Source organism: Euleptes europaea, chromosome 7, assembly GCF_029931775.1.
Source record: "Euleptes europaea isolate rEulEur1 chromosome 7, rEulEur1.hap1, whole genome shotgun sequence".
Classification (NCBI taxonomy): domain Eukaryota; kingdom Metazoa; phylum Chordata; class Lepidosauria; order Squamata; family Sphaerodactylidae; genus Euleptes; species Euleptes europaea.
In genome coordinates, this window is record NC_079318.1 from 61,085,655 (window position 1) to 61,103,749 (window position 18,095).

The 18,095-nt window shown below is 41.5% G+C and overlaps 1 protein-coding gene across 2 annotated transcripts in view; it reads right to left on the reverse strand.

Moving 5' to 3' along the window:
* Positions 1–18,095, reverse strand: part of PPP2R5D (protein phosphatase 2 regulatory subunit B'delta) — a 34,780-nt gene that overhangs the window by 7,091 nt on the left and 9,594 nt on the right. For both annotated transcript variants that reach the window (XM_056852515.1, XM_056852514.1), the window contains exons 4-9: positions 13,689–13,781; positions 9,967–10,097; positions 8,721–8,780; positions 8,308–8,416; positions 7,650–7,703; positions 573–743 (exon numbers count right to left, since the gene is read on the reverse strand). In XM_056852515.1, the coding sequence (XP_056708493.1) occupies positions 573–743; positions 7,650–7,703; positions 8,308–8,416; positions 8,721–8,780; positions 9,967–10,097; positions 13,689–13,781 (618 nt within the window). The remainder of the gene's footprint in view (positions 1–572; positions 744–7,649; positions 7,704–8,307; positions 8,417–8,720; positions 8,781–9,966; positions 10,098–13,688; positions 13,782–18,095) is intronic.

Here is an 18,095-nt window from a genome sequence, read left to right on the forward strand (position 1 = left end):
GGAAAAAAAGCCTTTAAAAGGAGGCTTTGTGAAGACAGTGCGTGGAGCAGCTTCCTTCTACTTTTCAGGAAGGAAGAAAGGAAGACCCATGATGGTTAGCTTCAGAATGCAGTGTTCGTTTAAAATTGGGCCATGATGAAGGCAGCAGGGGATGCCATTTTCATCTCCCCTCCAAAAGAGGGAACCTGCAAACCAGCATGGCACTTATAGAAGGAAGACACTGCATTCTGGAGTCTGTGTACTACAGAGGGACTGATATTCCCCCCCCCCCCGCAACATTAAAAGTGAAGAGGCCTTCAAGGCTAGAAAGAAGAACTTGATATGGGACTTTTGCCTAGCCTTTTAGGGCCAATTTCTACCACAAGCAATTAGGTGAATGGTTATTTGCAACTTTGTCCTTTGCCCTCAAATACCTCTTCCTTTGAACCATTGTTAGGCGATATCCTGATCAGCAAGATTTATTTTATAACTTTTGCTTTGCAGAGCTGCCTGTTTTATATACCAGTATGCTTTGAACGCCGCACATGAATGGAACATAAAGCTGTTGCCTCCTTCCTGTGTCTTGAACCTACCTGGAAGTGTGGACTGGAGACACACTTGGCCAGCTGTCTGAACAGAGGTTCCATAACCTTCACAAACTCAGAAGGCTCAATGACATCCAGAATTTCTTCCAGTTCATTCAGAAACATAACTTCCTTGGGACTGTGTGTTTTTGGCCAGAATTTCAGCAAGCCCATAATCACCTGAACAGATCAAGAAAGCAATTTTACTCAACAGAAGAGAAATGAAAGGCGCATTCTATTTATGACACACTTATCTCACCTTTCGTCCACTGAAACTCTAGGTCAGGGGTGTCAAACATAAGGCCCATGGGACGGATCTGGCCCCTCAGAACTCTTATTGGCCTAAGAGGCAGCCCCCCCCTCAATCTGGGCTGGCGAGGCATGGCTTGACCCAACCAAGTGGCATTTATGTCATATCCAGCCCTCGTAACATACATGGTTGTTTTTTGGGTGCTTTTCCATCCTAGCAACAACAATATCCAGTTTTGCTTTGTTTCATCAAGGCTGCTGCATCTTCAAACCATGCTTGGGCCCTCGTCTAGCACTGACAGATCTCAGCACAACGGGAGGCAACCCCTGGTGTTATGTGCCTGGCGTATGTAACCTGGCATACCAGACCATTCAGCTGAGCATGTAGGGCTGGTTCTCTGCCCAAGGACTCAAACTGAGCCCTTGAGGCATCAGCTGAGTTGCTGAGATTCAGTGTTCTCAGTGTTTCTGGCCACGCATAACCTTGCTCTTTCCATTCCTTTGCTGGTATACCAAGTTTGTATAGATGGCTATGGGGGGGTGGGGGTGGCAGGTGGCACTTCAGTCAGAAAGGTTGCCTACTCCTAGTCTTAGTAGATTGCCTACACCTACATTCTTTTCCAGAATGTATAAAGTTTACTATACCCCCATTGTATACCTCAGATAGTGCTGTACATAAACTTGATGACTGTGTTAACAGCTTTTACACTTTCTTTTTTAAAACAAGTGTGTCGCTGCTTTCTAACAAGTCATTCAATTTCATATCCTTGGCACTCAAGAAACTCCATTTTTCCCTGATCTCTGATTTATTTCTAGCTATACTTAATAAGACTCAGCATCTATAAAAGGTAAAGGTCCCCTGTGCAACCACCGGGTCATTCCTGACCCATGGGGTGACGTCACATTCCGTTTTCTAGGCAGACTTTGTTTGCGGGGTGGTTTGCCATTGCCTTTCCCAGTCATCTTCCCTTTACCCCCAGCAAGCTGGGTACTCATTTTACCGACCTCGGAAGGATGGAAGGCTGAGTCAACCTCGAGCCGGCTACCTGAAACCTATTCAAAGCGTATGCATCCAGTGGTTCTCAAACTTTGAGTCATGGAGCACTTTTTAGGAGAGAAATCCATCACGGAGCACTAATTTTCACCTAGCACCTATATACTAAACCGAACGACAGTAGTATTTTTCTTTTCAATCTCTTCACAGAGCACTAGGAGATGTTTTGTGGAGCACCAAGTGCTCCGTGGAGCACAGGTTGGGAACCGCTGGATACACTATAATTTTACAGAAACCTAGTAATGGAGTTCAATATTATCTCCATATTGCAGGGGGTGGGGGAGGCTGTGGCTAAGAGACAGTATCTTGCCTAAGGCCATGCAGTAAATCCATGGCCGTGGCAAGATTGGAACTGGAGACTTCTGGTGAAAGAAAAATAAAATGTAGAGATAATTTGCATCAAATGACTTATAATTAGTACAGCACGTGGGTTTCCAAGATGTAGAATCTCCGGGGTGGGGGGGAATGGTAACTGCCCTGCTTTTGTGCCTTTCACTGTATTCAACAAACCACATATAAAAGAGTGGTGGTCACAGCAACAATAACAAGTGGGTTGTCACAAGACAAGGAGCAGAACTTTCACATGGTTAGTTCCCACGTAACACTAAACCATTGTTCAGTGCTACATGAACAAGCCTGGTGCTCAACGTGCTCTCTGCTCTCCTTGCACACTCAGCAGTGACTTCTGCTTTAGTGCATTCCATAGTTTGCCATTGCATCCAAACCATCAAACTACGGTTTGTATTCTCCTTCCAAACCAGCTCCAAACTGCAGTTGCCTATCCTTGTTTGGAGGGGGAGTACAAGCCAGCAGCAAATTATGGTGCAGTGGTTTCAGCGACAGACTAGGGGATTGAGGAGATCCAGATGCAAATCTCCACTCAAAACATGAAACTCACTGGATGATCGTGGGCTAGTCACATTCTCTCAGCCTGTCCTACCACAGAGGGTTGTTGTGAAGGAAAAACAACAACAGATGGGGAGCAATGTTGCTGACCTCTGTGGAGGAAGGGCAAGTTAAAAATGTAATACATAAGACAGATTTGTACTGAAGCTGTTCACTGATTTGGAGGTTTAAAATCTGAACCAAGACTAAGAAGCTGTACAATAAACATGCTTCTATGTATTTTTTACAACTGCCAGCTTTAAAATCTATTTAAGCGTTTGAGAATCATCTATAGCTTCAGTTGATCAATTGGTGAAGACCACGTTTTAATTAGCAAGCCTTAGAATTTAAGACACTCTTCTTCCTTTATTTTGAAGCTCTTTTAGCCCTGGTAGGCTACTGTAATAGTAAATGGAAGCAAATAATAAAACAAAATGAAGATGTCTTCTAATAATGACCGGTAGGTTTTGAATATTGAGCTGGAGGGCTCATACTTTTTTCAGGACTTCAAAAAAGACGCTACAGCAACAATCTGGAAATAGAAATTTCACTAACTGGTTACATTTAAATGAGTTACTCAGTTAGGAGGCAGAGGAACATGTGACTAAAAATTCTGTAATGGATTACACCCCCAGCCTTTCCCATCTATGCTTACCTCAAACTTTGAATTACTTGGGAGAGGAGGCTGCCGTAGCTTTTAGCTCTGTCTTGACAGCATTGCTGCAGAGCAGCGCATTCACACGAAGCAAACTTAATAATGTAGAACCCTTCACATACTATTGCAACAACTTTAAAGCAAAGCCAGGCAAGCATTAGGCCCACGAGCTCGCCTGAGAGCCTTTTCCCCATTCTGTCTGCTCGAGCTCTCCGATGACTTGTGCTGGATTAGCTTTCAAACCGCCCTAACGACACACAAATCCTGTAATCTGCTGGTCTTATTACATTGTCCGACGGCACTAATTGAAGGATCTTTTTACCTAAGCTTCTATGCTTTCGCAGGAACGTGGCCAAGAATCTTCTGCACTGGCACAGCCTGGTTTTGTTAAGGCATCAGTGCTATTAACAGGCTCGTGAAGTTAATGAGAGCCACTTGCGCAGGATTTCAACCAATTATGGCAGCATGTCCTTCCCCCCAGCAAGGACTGACAGGGCTTTTCGGAAGAGTGCCACCATGCAGAACAAGGACAGGAGAGATCAGAAACGCTTGGATGTTCTTGACCTTCCATCTTCTGCCAACAGATCAAAAGTAACGGTGATTCCAATATTTTTGAGAAGCAGGGTGGTTGTGTGTCTGAGTTCAAGAGCTGGAGGTACATACGACTAGACCTGTAATGTGCTTGCTTTGGAGCAAATTTCAAATCCACCTATCGGTACCTATAGAAGCAGAGCAACCTCTGAGGCAACAGTAATGATTTAAATGTCATACAATCCACCTTGGAGTGGGGGACAGATTACCATTTGTCTTCTTGCTGCACAATAGTTTATGAATGCTGCAAACACAATGATGAGAACAGCTGTCAAATAGCACAACTCATCTCAGCACTAGCACACACAGTTATCAGGGCAAACTATCTGTGGATATAAAAAGCTGCTTTTTATTAACCAGAACATTCATCCACCAAGCCCAGTATTTTCTACTTGAAAGTGGAAGAAACTCGGATCTCCCGCAGAAGTCTTTGCCAGGCCCATGATCTGAGTGATTTGACTGGTAATGGCAGGGATCAAATCTGAGTCTTTATGCATGCTTAGTATGTGCTTGGCCATACGCCCTCCAACCAATATGCTTTGCACAATACAACAGTCGTTTGCTGAGATATAGCTGGCCATTTAATTTAAAGATGGAACTATGTATGGGTTTCAAAGTCTGACACTGAAATGCCACAATCTACTGCTCTCATCTGTCAAACCGTTCATCACTACAGTCCTGTGCTGTTATGGCAACTGAGAAACATTTTGATTTTGGTTCATAGTGGCTCCATATGTAAACATCCAACGAAAGCAGAAGAGGATTTCACAGGTTGATTGCAGCATTTAAAAAAAGCAGCTATAAAAGCTGTTCATGTCAAACTGTCCTATCTTCCATTTCCAGCTCACCTCTCCAGTTCCTGGCACGTTTTTCCAATGCAAGTCTCACTTTGCCCATTATTGGACTCACTAACGTACACTCTAACACAGGGTGTTGAACTCAATTGTTATGAGAGCCAGAGATGACATAAATGTCATTTGGTTGGACGGGCCATGCCTCACCAACCCAGATCAAGAGTGGGGGTGGTGGCTACCTTGGCTGGCTTGCAGGCCAGATAAGAGCTCCCAAGGAGCCGGATCTGGCCTGTGGGCCTTATGCTTGACACCTCTGCTGTAACACTTTCTCATGGCAACAACACATTCTCCCACCACCACCATCAACTTGCCACTTAGGTGCCCTGTAAAAATGACGCCAGCACAGTGGGAACTATTTTTCCATAGCTTCTTCCCACACCACTAGTCAGGATGGCATTGCAAGTTCCCCGTGAACACGCTGTTCTAAAGCCCCACGAGGGCCTGACTTGGAGCAGGATGGTGGCCCAGACAGAGGAAGGGTTCAAGCCCTCCTCCCCGTGCTGTTTTCCCAACTTGAAATGGCCTTCAGAGTCTTATCTACCTGGGGGGGGGGGGGGCTGCACTTGCAAGTATTCAGTGCATACGCAGCCCCTGATGGGGCAAATAATGTTCCCCCTTCAAGGTCATTTAAGGTCAGGAAAACTGTGTAGGTGAAAAGACTGAAGCGCCTTCTCCTCCAGTGCTGTGCTCCTGATCCACAATGGGCCCCTGCAGTGCTTCAGAACCGAGTTCCCTTGAGGAACTCACAGTGGACATCTTGCTGCAAATCTCTGTGGCGATCACGTTACATGTCACATCTAGTTTGGCCCACCGCTGCAGACCTTTAAATGCTGCACTAGCTCCATGGGATAAACTGAAGGGAAGGGTCTTTTATGACCAGACAAGGGCACCATGGTCCCAAGAAACAGCCCCCTCCTCACCCCATTAAGCTTAGCTGCCTGGGAATAACCATCTGGCAAGGAGGTAAAAGCCTCCATGTGAATTGATTCGAAGCCCATTTGGATCAGCCCTCCAGAAAAGGCTAATGTTAGAGCCAGCGTGGTGTAGTGGTTAAGAGCGGCAAATTGGAGCTGTGGACTCTGATCTGGAGAACTGGGTTTGATTCCCCACTCCTCCACCTGAGCGGCAGAGGCTAATCTGGTGAACTGGATTTGTTTCCCCACTCCTACAAATGAAGCCTGCTGGGTGACCTTGGGCTAAGCCACACTCTCTCAGCCTCACCTACCTCACAGGGTGTCTGTTGTGGGGAGGGAAGGGAAGGTGATTGTAAGCCGGTTTGATTCTTCCTTAAGTGGTGGAGAAAGTCGGCATATAAAAAACAACTCTTCTTCTTAGGCAAGGAGTGAGCAGGTCCTGACTCACCACAGGACCTGTGCATGTTTGCAGTGCCCAGTGCTAATGAATCAGGAAGTCCATTGCTACCTACTCTCATAGACACTGAAGCTGGACGCAGAAACTTCATGGTTTGAGTCTGGTACCCAGCCTAGCAAGCTACTACCACAGAATGGCCCTTGTGACTGGCAGGCAGTGTGAAGCCTCCAGATTGGCCAGGTCTGGTATAAATATCAGGATCCTAGCCTTTGTCTGATTAACAAAGCACTGCTTTCTGCTTACTGTACTTCAGGATCTAACTTGCACTACTGACCTCAGGAATCAGTCTTGAGAACAAACTTTTCAGGACTAAATATTGTCGAAGGCTTTCACGGTCAGAGTTCATTGGTTCTTGTAGGTTATCCGGGCTGTGTAACCGTGGTCTTGGAATTTTCTTTCCTGACGTTTCGCCAGCAACTGTGGCAGGCATCTTCAGAGTAGTAACTGAAGGACAGTGTCTCTCAGTGTCAAGAGTGTAGGAAGAGTAATATATAGTCAGAAAGGGGTTGGGTTTGAGCTGAGTATTGTCCTGCAAAAGTATTGTCCTGTAAGTATCAAGACAAAAGAGACCCCCTCACCTCTGCAGGAGTATATCGTATACCTTGCAGCTGTGGAGAAGTTTACATCGGGACCACAAAACGCAGCATACAAACAAGGATAAAAGAACATGAAAGATACTGCAGACTTGGCCAACCTGAGAAATCAGCAGTGGCTGAACATGGACTGACACAAACAGGACACAGGGTCTTATTCCAAGACACTGAAAGACTGGACAATTCTACCAACTATTTTGTCAGATTGCACAGAGAAGCCATTGAAATTCATAAACATCAGCACAACTTTAACAGAAAAGAGGAGAGTTTAAGAATGAATAAGGCTTGGCTTCCTGCCCTGAAAAACCTCCAGACAAAGACAACATTCAACAATAGCCATACAGATTAGTTTTGGATTACACACATTGACAGATCACTTCAGGATACAATGGTTCCATATTAACATACCATACCCTCATTAGCACATTATCTTGATACTTACAGGACAATACTTTTGCAGGACAATACTCAGCTCAAACCCAACCCCTTTCTGACTATATATTACTCTTCCTACACTCTTGACACTGAGAGACACTGTCCTTCAGTGTTACTACTCTGAAGATGCCTGCCACAGTTGCTGGCGAAACGTCAGGAAAGAAAATTCCAAGACCACGGTTACACAGCCCGGATAACCTACAAGAACCAATTTTCAGGACTAAGTTTAGGCACAGTCACCCACGAGCCTGGTCCAGCCTGACCGCCTTCTAGTGCATGATCAAGATACATTTGCCACTATATCTCTATATGATCTTGTCGAGGTTAATGACTTTGTAGAAGAGATGAGCTCTTTGAAGAACTAATCCCAATGTTGGGTGACCACAAAGGAACACTTACTGGCTCAGTCAGGCTGCTGTCTTTCTCCAGAAACTGCACGACACAATACGCCAGCTGCAGGAAGAACACAACACAGTCAATTTTTGGTCCTGGTATCCTATCTGGTTGGCCACTGTGTGAGACAGGATGCTGGACTAGATTGGTCACTAATCTGATCCAGTAGGGCTCTTCTGGTGTTCTGTCCTGTGGACTGGTTCCACTAACAATGGTGCCTTCCAGTGGAGCAAGAAGCCCTTTCCTTGATGCAAAAGACTCTTGCCTTGGCAGTAGGGGAAGGCTTCTTGCACTGTGGGAAGGCACTGCCATTAGTAGAATGTATCTGTGGGGTCCAACCCCTTGTCGTAAGTCATCACTACTGTTCTCTGAAAGCACTGCAGACAGTTGTGTAGAATCAACATTTTTTTAAAATCCCCAAATAAGAAAGGGCTGATGTTTAAGCCAGCAATAGTCTCACAGTAATTCATATGTGAATTTGGCAAGTTAAGAATGCATGTGAGATGGTGCTTAACACACCAAAAGCAAGTACTACAGAGCTCTAATTCAACCTTACATGTCTGAAATACTTAGAAGCAGCACCTCCAAGAACAAAGCCAGATAACTGGTCAGCCAATTCCAGCCACACATTGACTTTAAGGTGTTAACTAAATGAACCCCTTACCTGTGGGTGGTAGACGCTCAGAGATTTCACCTTGTGTAATGGCAATAAAACCCTGATGAGGAACATCTTGTGCTCTTCCTTCAGAGGCAAAGCAAATCCATTGATTATACTGAGGAGAAGGAAGAGAACTGGTAAACATCCACAGTTACCACATTGTATGTCTAAGCATGCAGCCACAGATCTGTTCCCAGACCCCTGCTGGGTATTGCCCCCATCACCAGGAAATCCTGCAGGAAACATCTGCGGAGCTCCCAGGGACCCGTTCTTGCCGTTCATAGCCTGCTTTCTTGGAAGAAGCTTAGCATGGAGGAAAAAATTGAAATCCCACATAACTGCTTGAGAAATAACCAACCATCCCTGCCAAAGAAATTTCTACAAAAATGGGAAGAGTACAGAGAGACAGATTCTCTTACCTGCCTAAAATCTCTAGCAGCTCTGCAATTCCATTATGATGCTCTGTCTCATAGATAAACCTGCTTAGAAAGAAGTTAGTGTCAGCAAAGAATGCAAGCTGTCTGTGGACATGCACTGAATACTTGCAACATGCAGACCTGCCCCCCACACACAAAAACAAAGATTTTTTTAAAAAAGAGTCTACATATCCTGGTCCAGGGAACATTCAGTGTTGGGGTACTAAATAAATGTGGATGTTTCTAACAAGGAATTCATACTATGGGGGGAAAGGTGAAAGACACTTTTCAACATCTACGTAAAGCCACTGGGAGAAGTCATCCAGAGATTTGGGCTCAGTTGCCACCAATGTGCAGATGACACTCAGCTCTCTCTCTCGCTTCCAGTGGATCCCAAGGAGTCTGTGGAAACTGAACAGGTGCTTGGAGGAAGTTTTGGAATGGATAAGGGATAACTTAATCCCAACAGAACAAGAGGTATTACTGGTGTGTGTGTGTGTGTGTGTGTGTGTGTGTGTGTGTGTAAGGGGCGGGGACACACAGAAAATGAGATATCTACTGTTTTGGATGGGGTTGCACTGCCCTTGAAGGAACAGGTGTTGCTGGACCTGGGGCTCCTGTTGGATAAACAGGTGGAAGCAGTGGCCTTTCACCACCTTCAGCCCTTCCAGGGGGTAGAACTTGCCACTGTGGTGATTGCCTTGGTAACATCTAGATTAGATTACTGCAGTGTGCTCTGTATGAGGCTGCCATTGAAGACTGTCCAGAAGCTACAGCTTGTACAGAATGTTGTGGCTAGAACGTTAACTGGAGTGGGTTGCAGGTACCATATCACTCCAGTCTTGTTCCATCTACACTGGCTCCCAGTTTGCTTGTGGGCCCAATTCAAGATGCTGGTATTGCCCCTTAAAGCCCTATATGGCTTAGTCCAGCATACTTGAAGGACTGCCTTCTTCCATATGAACCTCCGTGGTTCACTCCAATCATCTTCAGAGACTCTGACTGGGATGCCCCTGCATCTGAACTGCATGTTCACTCTTGGCTTTTGGTGGATATTTTGGAAATATCACACTTTAAGATCACATTACCTGATTTCTCAAAGCAACGGCCATTCCTTTGATGGCTATTAACTTGCTATAGGGCTAAGTGGGACCGAAATTAAAAAATAGTCAAGCCACTTGACCCAGGATAGGATCCTCTGTGTGCCAGTATTCCCAACAGATTCACTGTTATGTGGAAATTGTATTACCTGTAAAAGATATTGTTGATCTGCCGCCTTATATACGCTCGGAGGCCCAAGAACTTCCCATAAATCCTATGCAAAATGGTCTTCAGGAAGTCTCGCTCTCTGGGATCTTCACTGTCGAACAGGTCCAGCAACTGCAGGAGGAGATATTAAGTCAGACCACTCCATCAAGACACCAACATAATAAGGGTGCATCCAAAAGGCAGTTCCCTTTAATGCTTTTCATCAAGATTCCAAAGCAGTGAATGAAACAAAAGTGATTATGAATTATTAACATTTCCCAAACACATTAAAAACATCACATATATTAAAGAAAAGCAGTGGAAAGATTAACACAGAACAGAGGGTCAACTGAAAATCCACACTCTGGACGATAAATCTTACCTATCAAACAAACAGGTCCTACATGCTTGCAAAAAATCAAGAGGATACCAAAAGTATTGCTAGAGAGGGGGAATGTCAAAGTTCTGGCACAACTGTTCAGAAAGCCCTACTTCTTCTATTGGTCAATCATGCCTCTATAAGAGCAGGGCTTCTTAGTTTTGTACATGTGAATTTAACTACAACTGTGGGCATTTTGCAAATACTTTTTTTGCACGATTATAATGTTACTTCAGACAGGAGATGTGAATGCATGAAAAAAATCATGGAAATCTGGGGAAATATATCATAGGCGTTGTTTTCAAAATTTCCCAAAATTTCCAGAAAAAACTGGAAAAACTGGAAGGAAAAAAAAAGGTCTGGGGGGGGACTGGAAATTTTGAAAACAACGCCTATGAAATATTTTCTCTTTTAGAATGAGTGAAATGATTTTGAAGACAAGGTGGCCATGCTGTAGACATATACAGCTCTTAAATCCAAGATGCATTTCTGCACCCAGAAGGATACCTAATCTTCATAAGGGGAGCCTGCGGGGTTTTCACTGTTTGCATGCCATCTGTTGTCCTTTTGACCTAACTCTTCACTTGTGGTTGACCTTTTCATCTCTCCCTCAAACCACCTTCACTCATATATCCACAGACTGGGTAACAAGTAGCTTACTGCCTTACCTTGCTGGAAGGAAAGAAAAGATCAGGAGGTGGAAAGAAAACCGCACCAAGGCCTCAGAGAACCCTAAAAGTTTCATTTAGAATTGAACTCTCTCTAACTAGATAGCAAAATCAAGGTAAATGTGCTAAGGTAGCAATTTTCTCTCAGATATTGGGTATATTTGTAAATTAATTTGTAGAAAACGAAGGCATTTATAAATTTTAAATCCCATAAATACATCAAATATTAAAATTTTATATCCTACGTTTTAAAATATGTATTTTATGTTGTTCAAGCAGTAAAATCAGTTTGTAAGATAGAACTGTAAGTATTGGCTATATTTCAATTTCCCCCAAAATATTCATTTCCCCCCTGGGGGGACAGAAATTCTCCCCCTCCCCCGGAGCTTCAAAATATCCAGAAATTTCACATCTCTACTCCAGACTGCTCTGCCTGACTAGTAAGTGGCTCTCTGCTGACAAACTAAAGAGTGGCACAGCTTGGAGGTGCTGGTACATTTGGATGGCAAGGTCTAGAACTATACAGGTTCCAGAGTCACGCAGAATAATTCCAGATCCTGTGACTCTTTTGCTTACCTGACAAGATACACAGTTTCCAACCTTTGCAACAAATAGGCTTTTTACATATATACAACACGAATCTTATGAAACAATGTGTGAGTATTATTAGAAAATAGTTGTTACTAATTATAGGTATAATAAACCCAGACAGAAATGGACTCTAGCTTAAGTAGATCTTAATGCATTCCATTTAAACAAGAGCACCAGACAAGAAGCCTCCAAAATACCCCAAGATGGCTAGTCCACCTTAGAGAAGCGATCCCAATAATTAGTACAAGTTAACAAATATGCCTGATGATATAAACTAAGATCAGGGAAACCAAATCCTCCTTCATTAAATGGGAGTTGCATCCTCTTTAAATAATTTTAAGACAATATCTACAAGGCATATGAAAAGGAATTGTACATAAAAATATATAATCCTATGTATAATATTAATTTTGAGTGTATTTACTTTGTCCCATAAAGACAAGTTTAAGGTTGCCCATTTGTCTAAATCCAAAGATATATCAGCAATCAGCTTGTTGACATTTAGCATAATCATGTGTAATATCTCTAGGAATCACTATTTCAAGATAAGTAATGACATCTAGGCACCACCAAAAATGTCCATGGGGAAATACACTCTGTGATATATTGTCTCCCAATGGCACCTACTCAGATTTTGTCCAGGTAACTGAATAGTCAGACACGTCTCCAAAGGTATTAATCACATTCATTAATGCAGGAATGGAAGGCTGAGGTGCTGAAATAAGTAGAAGATCATCTGCATAAAGAATAATTTTAATTCCCAAAGAGTTACGTACAAAGCCATGAATATTATTATTTTGTCTGATGGAACAAGCTTGAGGTTCCCAACACAGATTACAAGTAAGAGGAGACAGAGAACAACCTTGTGTAGTACACCTTTCAAGGAGGGATGGCACAGAAAATATGCCATTAGTCAGCACTCTGGATCTGGGAGACAAACAGAGAACTCTAATCCATTTCAAAAATTCTTGAGGAAGTTAGTCAGTGTAACAAAGATAAATTTCCAGTATGTTCTGTCTAAAGCTTTTTCAGCATCGTGTGAGAGAATAGCACCTTGATCAGATCTCTTACTATTTAAAACAATCAAATCAGTGACCAGCCTAAGATTATCAGAGCCTTGCCTACCTCATACAAATCCTACCTGGTCTACACGTACCAAAGCTGTAACAGCCTTTTTAAAGTCTGTTCACAAGAATAGTCATTAATATCTACATTAATCAAATTAATAGGCTGGAAATTTGCACACAAGAGTATGGTCTCTGCCAGGTTTTGGAATCATAGTGACATAAGGATCATATAATGATGGTGGCAATGAGCCAGACTCAAAAGCCTTGTTATGTAATTGATATCGTTTTGGAATTTAAAAAATCTGAAAAGGTTTTATACCATTCAATCAGCAACCCCTTCTGGACCTGGAAATTTGCCAGTATGCATATTCATTATCACCGCCTTAATTTCATCCATACACAAAGGTTCAGCAAGAAGCTGTTTTCTAATTCTGTAATCCTAGTCCTATTGCATTGTTCATTGGCTTTTTAAAAAAGTTTATTAATACAGTCGACTGACCAATCACGTACCAACACATCAAAATTTCTAGACACAATAGTTTTGCACCGCAGAATCACAGACTGCCAGTACATATAAAGGTGTAAGGTCATTGTTCATTGGCTGTTTTATGCAGTCTGACTGCACTGATTTTATGTTCTGCAATCCACCTGGATTCTCAACAAGAAAGGTGGGCTATAAAGGAAATAAAATAAATAAAAACAAAACAAAAAACCAAAGAAAGTACATGAGCCCATGAGTCTTTTACAACTATTTGCTACAATTTAACAGTAACAGAACAAGTACAATTAAGAAGTCTACTGCACTAAGACCCTTTAACAATGTTACTTTTCACTCTTCAGATCTTACGGGTTCTCAAGGGAGCATTGCACTTGCTCTTCAAAAGCCTCATCCATTACAACCATCTTTTCAGCTATGGTGCAAAGTGACGTTGGGGGCAGGGGTTTCCTAGACAGAAACTTTTAATGCTCTAATTTTAAAAAGCCCCAGGGCTAAAGCAAGAAAGCCTTAGCTACTTACCGACAATACAAACTTCTGGTCAATATATTTCTTGGCTACGTTGGGCTGGAAGTCTGGCGACTCCAGGAACCTCAGGAAAAATTCATACACCAACTGAGAAGTGAGAAAGAAAAGGAAACAGAAACAAAAAAGGATTTTGTGATATAAGTACAAGAACAGTACTTTCGACTGATTCCAGGTATCCAGTTCCTAATTGCTAGCTGTGCCATTTTGCCTCGGCACCCAACTGTGCAGTGGTTCTCAAACCGACCATTTTACAGCTACAAGCATTTCTACCAATTATGGTTCTGATCTGTCTAGCAGAAGCTCTGGACTATGCTTTGTAGCACAAAAGTAATTGTGGCTAAAGTAAACTTATGTCCAGACTCTGCGTGTCAAGCAGCACTAAACATCTGATTCTCAGACATTTCTCTAAATAGGTTATGGACAGATGCTTGGGCAGGCGAGAGTTCTTCCTTGCTCAGGCCCTAAAGCAGGGCCGAATCACACCCACCCACTGTTTGTGCTACACAGCTGAGTGTTTCCCTTAATTTGCGGTATGGGGCATTTCCCCAAGGCATGGAGGTATTTTTCATCTCCAAAGTTACCCATTAGGGACCTGAAATTGTGCTGCTGGCCCACACTGTCCTGCTGCCTTGGACCTGTGGTTAGCAAGAGCTTTGCCAACCCATTAAAATGAGATATCTGCCACCTCTGCAAAAGACCAGCAGCAGCTTCCTTACTTTGGGGAGGTTCTGCATGATAAATTTCAAAAAGCCGTGATACCAACATATGGCCCAAGGGCACTAAGCCAACAGAGGATTCTGCTGGTATCAACAGGAACTCTCAGCACATGGAAGCTAGAAAGTAACATTTGGTCTGATCCAGCAGGGCTTTTCTTATATTGTTAATGCCAATAATTTTTTAAAAAAAACCACCATAAATTACAGGCAGCTAAAAATAAACTTCAGCCAGATGAACCATTTATTTTTAAAAAATCCTACCTGAATAGTTCAGTACGCACCAATTAACAGCACTGAAAATATGCTGGTATAACTACATTTGCTAGTCAACTTGAAGATTTTATCAGAAATCTGGAAATATTTCCAAAAGACTGTTTTTTGGTGGAGCCGAATGGCTTATATGCAACAGTTCTTCAAAAATCATAAAGGAGATTACAAAATGGGAGTTATGACAGAATGGGGGTAAGATAAACATTGGTGCAGTATAAAATTTAACAGTTGTGTGTAGGGGACAGAGTTGTAGTATCAGAGAGATGCCTGTGCTGATTGGCACAGGAAAGGAGAGCTGAGATGGATGTCTCTTGAGAAACCTTTTATCTTCCTTTCCCCAGCCAGCAGGAGAACAGACATGTCACAGGATCTCTGAGAAAAAAGTCAATGGAAAATGCAGGCAGTTCATCTCAGCAGGGGCTTAATTCAATGATTAAAGACTTACGTTAGCATACTGGTTTGAGTAGCAATTCCACCCTGTCACAAAGGGACTGACAGCCTGATCTCATGCAAGTTTACTTTAAAAGAAATCTGAGATCATAAGGCTTGGTCCCTAGTAAGTGGGCACAGGACTGCAGCCTGAGTGGGGCTTCTTGGCTATGGGCAGCTCCAAAGATCTCATTCCCTCCCTGCCCTGACTGAAGCGGCTCTGCAGACGGGAAGGCTAAACAGCAGCTTTTGCTAGGTCTTGCTAATTGGAATTTCCCCCTGGAAAACCAAGTGTCACATGAACACATGAAGCTGCCTTATACTTTTTTTTTAAAAGAGTTTTATTAGAAAGTGCAAAACCCCCCAGAAAAAATCAATATAGATTACATAGACCAAAACAACAACGATAACAAAAATTACACAGACCAACAAAAAAGACCATTCTTGAACTTCATTTACAAACCCCAATGTGAGCATCAATACATTCCACTAATTCTCTGCTCATTAAGACAAAAAATATTGGTTTACCTAATTAAACTACTTATATTACAGTAATAGGTTTTACCAAAATAAAGTAACAAATTACCCCAAACCTTATTAAATTCTTCCCCCACCTTATATCCTTGAATTACTCTGGTATTAAAAGTATTTTTTTCCAAAATCATGAACATTTTTATTTTCTGTCGCCACCTGTCCAAAGTAATATTTTCTGCCATTTTCCAATTCGCGGCGATTACCAACCTCACTGCTATAATCAAAAAACTTACTAATGTTTTCTGTGTACAATTCCCATTTTCATTCAAAAATAGATTCAGGAGAACTATCTGCACTGAGGGTTCTATTTTTTCTTTGGTAATCGCCTCAATTTCCTTAAAAATTTATTTCCAATATTTTTGTATAACTGGACAGTTCCACCACAACTGAATAAATGTACCAATTTCCCCACATCCTCTCCAACAATACCGATTTACTTCCTTATTTATAAGATGTAATTTTTGTGGGGTAAAGTACCATTTCTTCAATACTTTTATACCATATTCCTGAATTTTCATGGATATCGATTTGAATGGGGGTCTTAAAAAAATTTCTTCCACTCCTCCTCACTCAAATTCGTTTTTAACTCCCCTTCCCATATCATCTTTAATGATGATGCTGTTTTATATTCCTGATCAATTAATATCTTGTATATTCTTGAAATCAATTTCCTTTCCTTTACATCAATCTTATCAACTAATTCCACCGTCATTCAAAAGCTTTTTCATTTGTTCTTGTATTTCCTTCTTACTCAAAAAAGAAGTTATTTGATATTTCCATAGCCAATGACTTTGTTTAGGGAGGAAAGCCTCAGTGCCCATTAATTCCCCCTCTTCTTCTATTTTTTTCTTAACATTCTTTAAAAACATCCTTTTATCAAGAATCTTTTCAAATTCCCTTCCATAGCCTCTTAACACCTCAAAATGTGGATGATAGACAAAAGGTATTAATGCGGAATAAGCCGGATATAAATTCTTTTTCCATTTGTTCCAACACATAATCGGCCTATATAACGTAGACCAAGCAGTTGTATTTAAATTCTTCCCTCTCTTATTTTGAAACAGCGTTTGAAGGCCACCTACTTTCTCTAAGTAATACAGGTCCATATTTAACTTATTTCTTTCTTTAGATAAAGAGACCAATGGAATAATATGTCTCAATTGATATGCTGTATAATATAATGTAATATTTGGTATACCCCAACCCCCCTTACCAGGTGCGCTGTATCTCAAAAAATTGGCAGATCTTGGATTTTAACCAGAAAAATATACTTATCTGTTTGTTTTTGCCAATTCATCTATATGACATGGCAGCACATAAAATAAATATGATATCTTTGGGATGATAAACATTTTGACCCATGTAATGTGTGTGAAAATACTACTATTTTTCTTTTTCCATTCCTTCAAATCTTGATTTATTTGACTCCAGAGTACCTTATAATTGTAATTATATACCTTATTCAAATTTTTTGGGATAGTAATCCCTAAATATTTAAAACTTTTCTGCACCAGTTGTATTTTTAAACTATGGGACGCCTCTAATTGGACTTTCGGAATAATATTTAGACACATTAGATTAGATTTGGCAAAGTTTATTTTTAGACCTGAGATAAGGGCAAAGGTTCTAAACTCCTTCTTTAAGGGGTCAATTGCCAATTTTAAATCAGTTATTGATAATAACATCATCTGCATACATAGTTACCAGATTTCCCTCTCCACCACATTTCACGCCTTTAATCTCCTGGTTCTCTTTGAGCTTAATAGCTAATGGTTCTATAGCCATAATAAAAAGTAATGGTGAGAGGGGGCAACCTTGTTTGGTGCCACAATTTATTATTAATTGTTAAGCTTGCCCAGGATTTTGTATAAATTGCTTCTATTGTATTATTAAATCTTTGGCCAAACCCATACTGATGTGTAACCTTTTTTAAAGATCTCCAGTTTATTGAATCAAATGCTTTGTATATACCTAGTGATAATAAGGCCAGTTCTGCTCCCTCTTTTCTAGCATAGAATAATAGTCCCATCACTCTCCTGACCTCATCAATACATAGCTTCGCTACAAACCCATATTGATCTTGTGTAATTACCGAAGCAATGCATGATTTTAGCCTGCTTGCTAGAATTTTAGTAAATATTTTATAATCCGTATTCATTAATGTTATCGGACAGTATGATTCCCTGGAAGTAGGATCTTTATTCGGTTTAGAGATTAGTACCAATTTAGACTCTAACCAGGAAGGTGGTAAAGGAGTCCCTTCCATTATTTCATTAAATAATTTCGCTAAATAAGGAGCCAATATTTCCTTAAAATGCTTATAAAATACGGTAGTGAAACCGTCACTCCGTGGAGCAAAGAATTAATTGCTCTTCCCACCTCTTCTAATGATATCTCTATCTAACATTTCCTGGCTTTCAGGTTTTAGTTGCAGGATATTTATTGATTGACA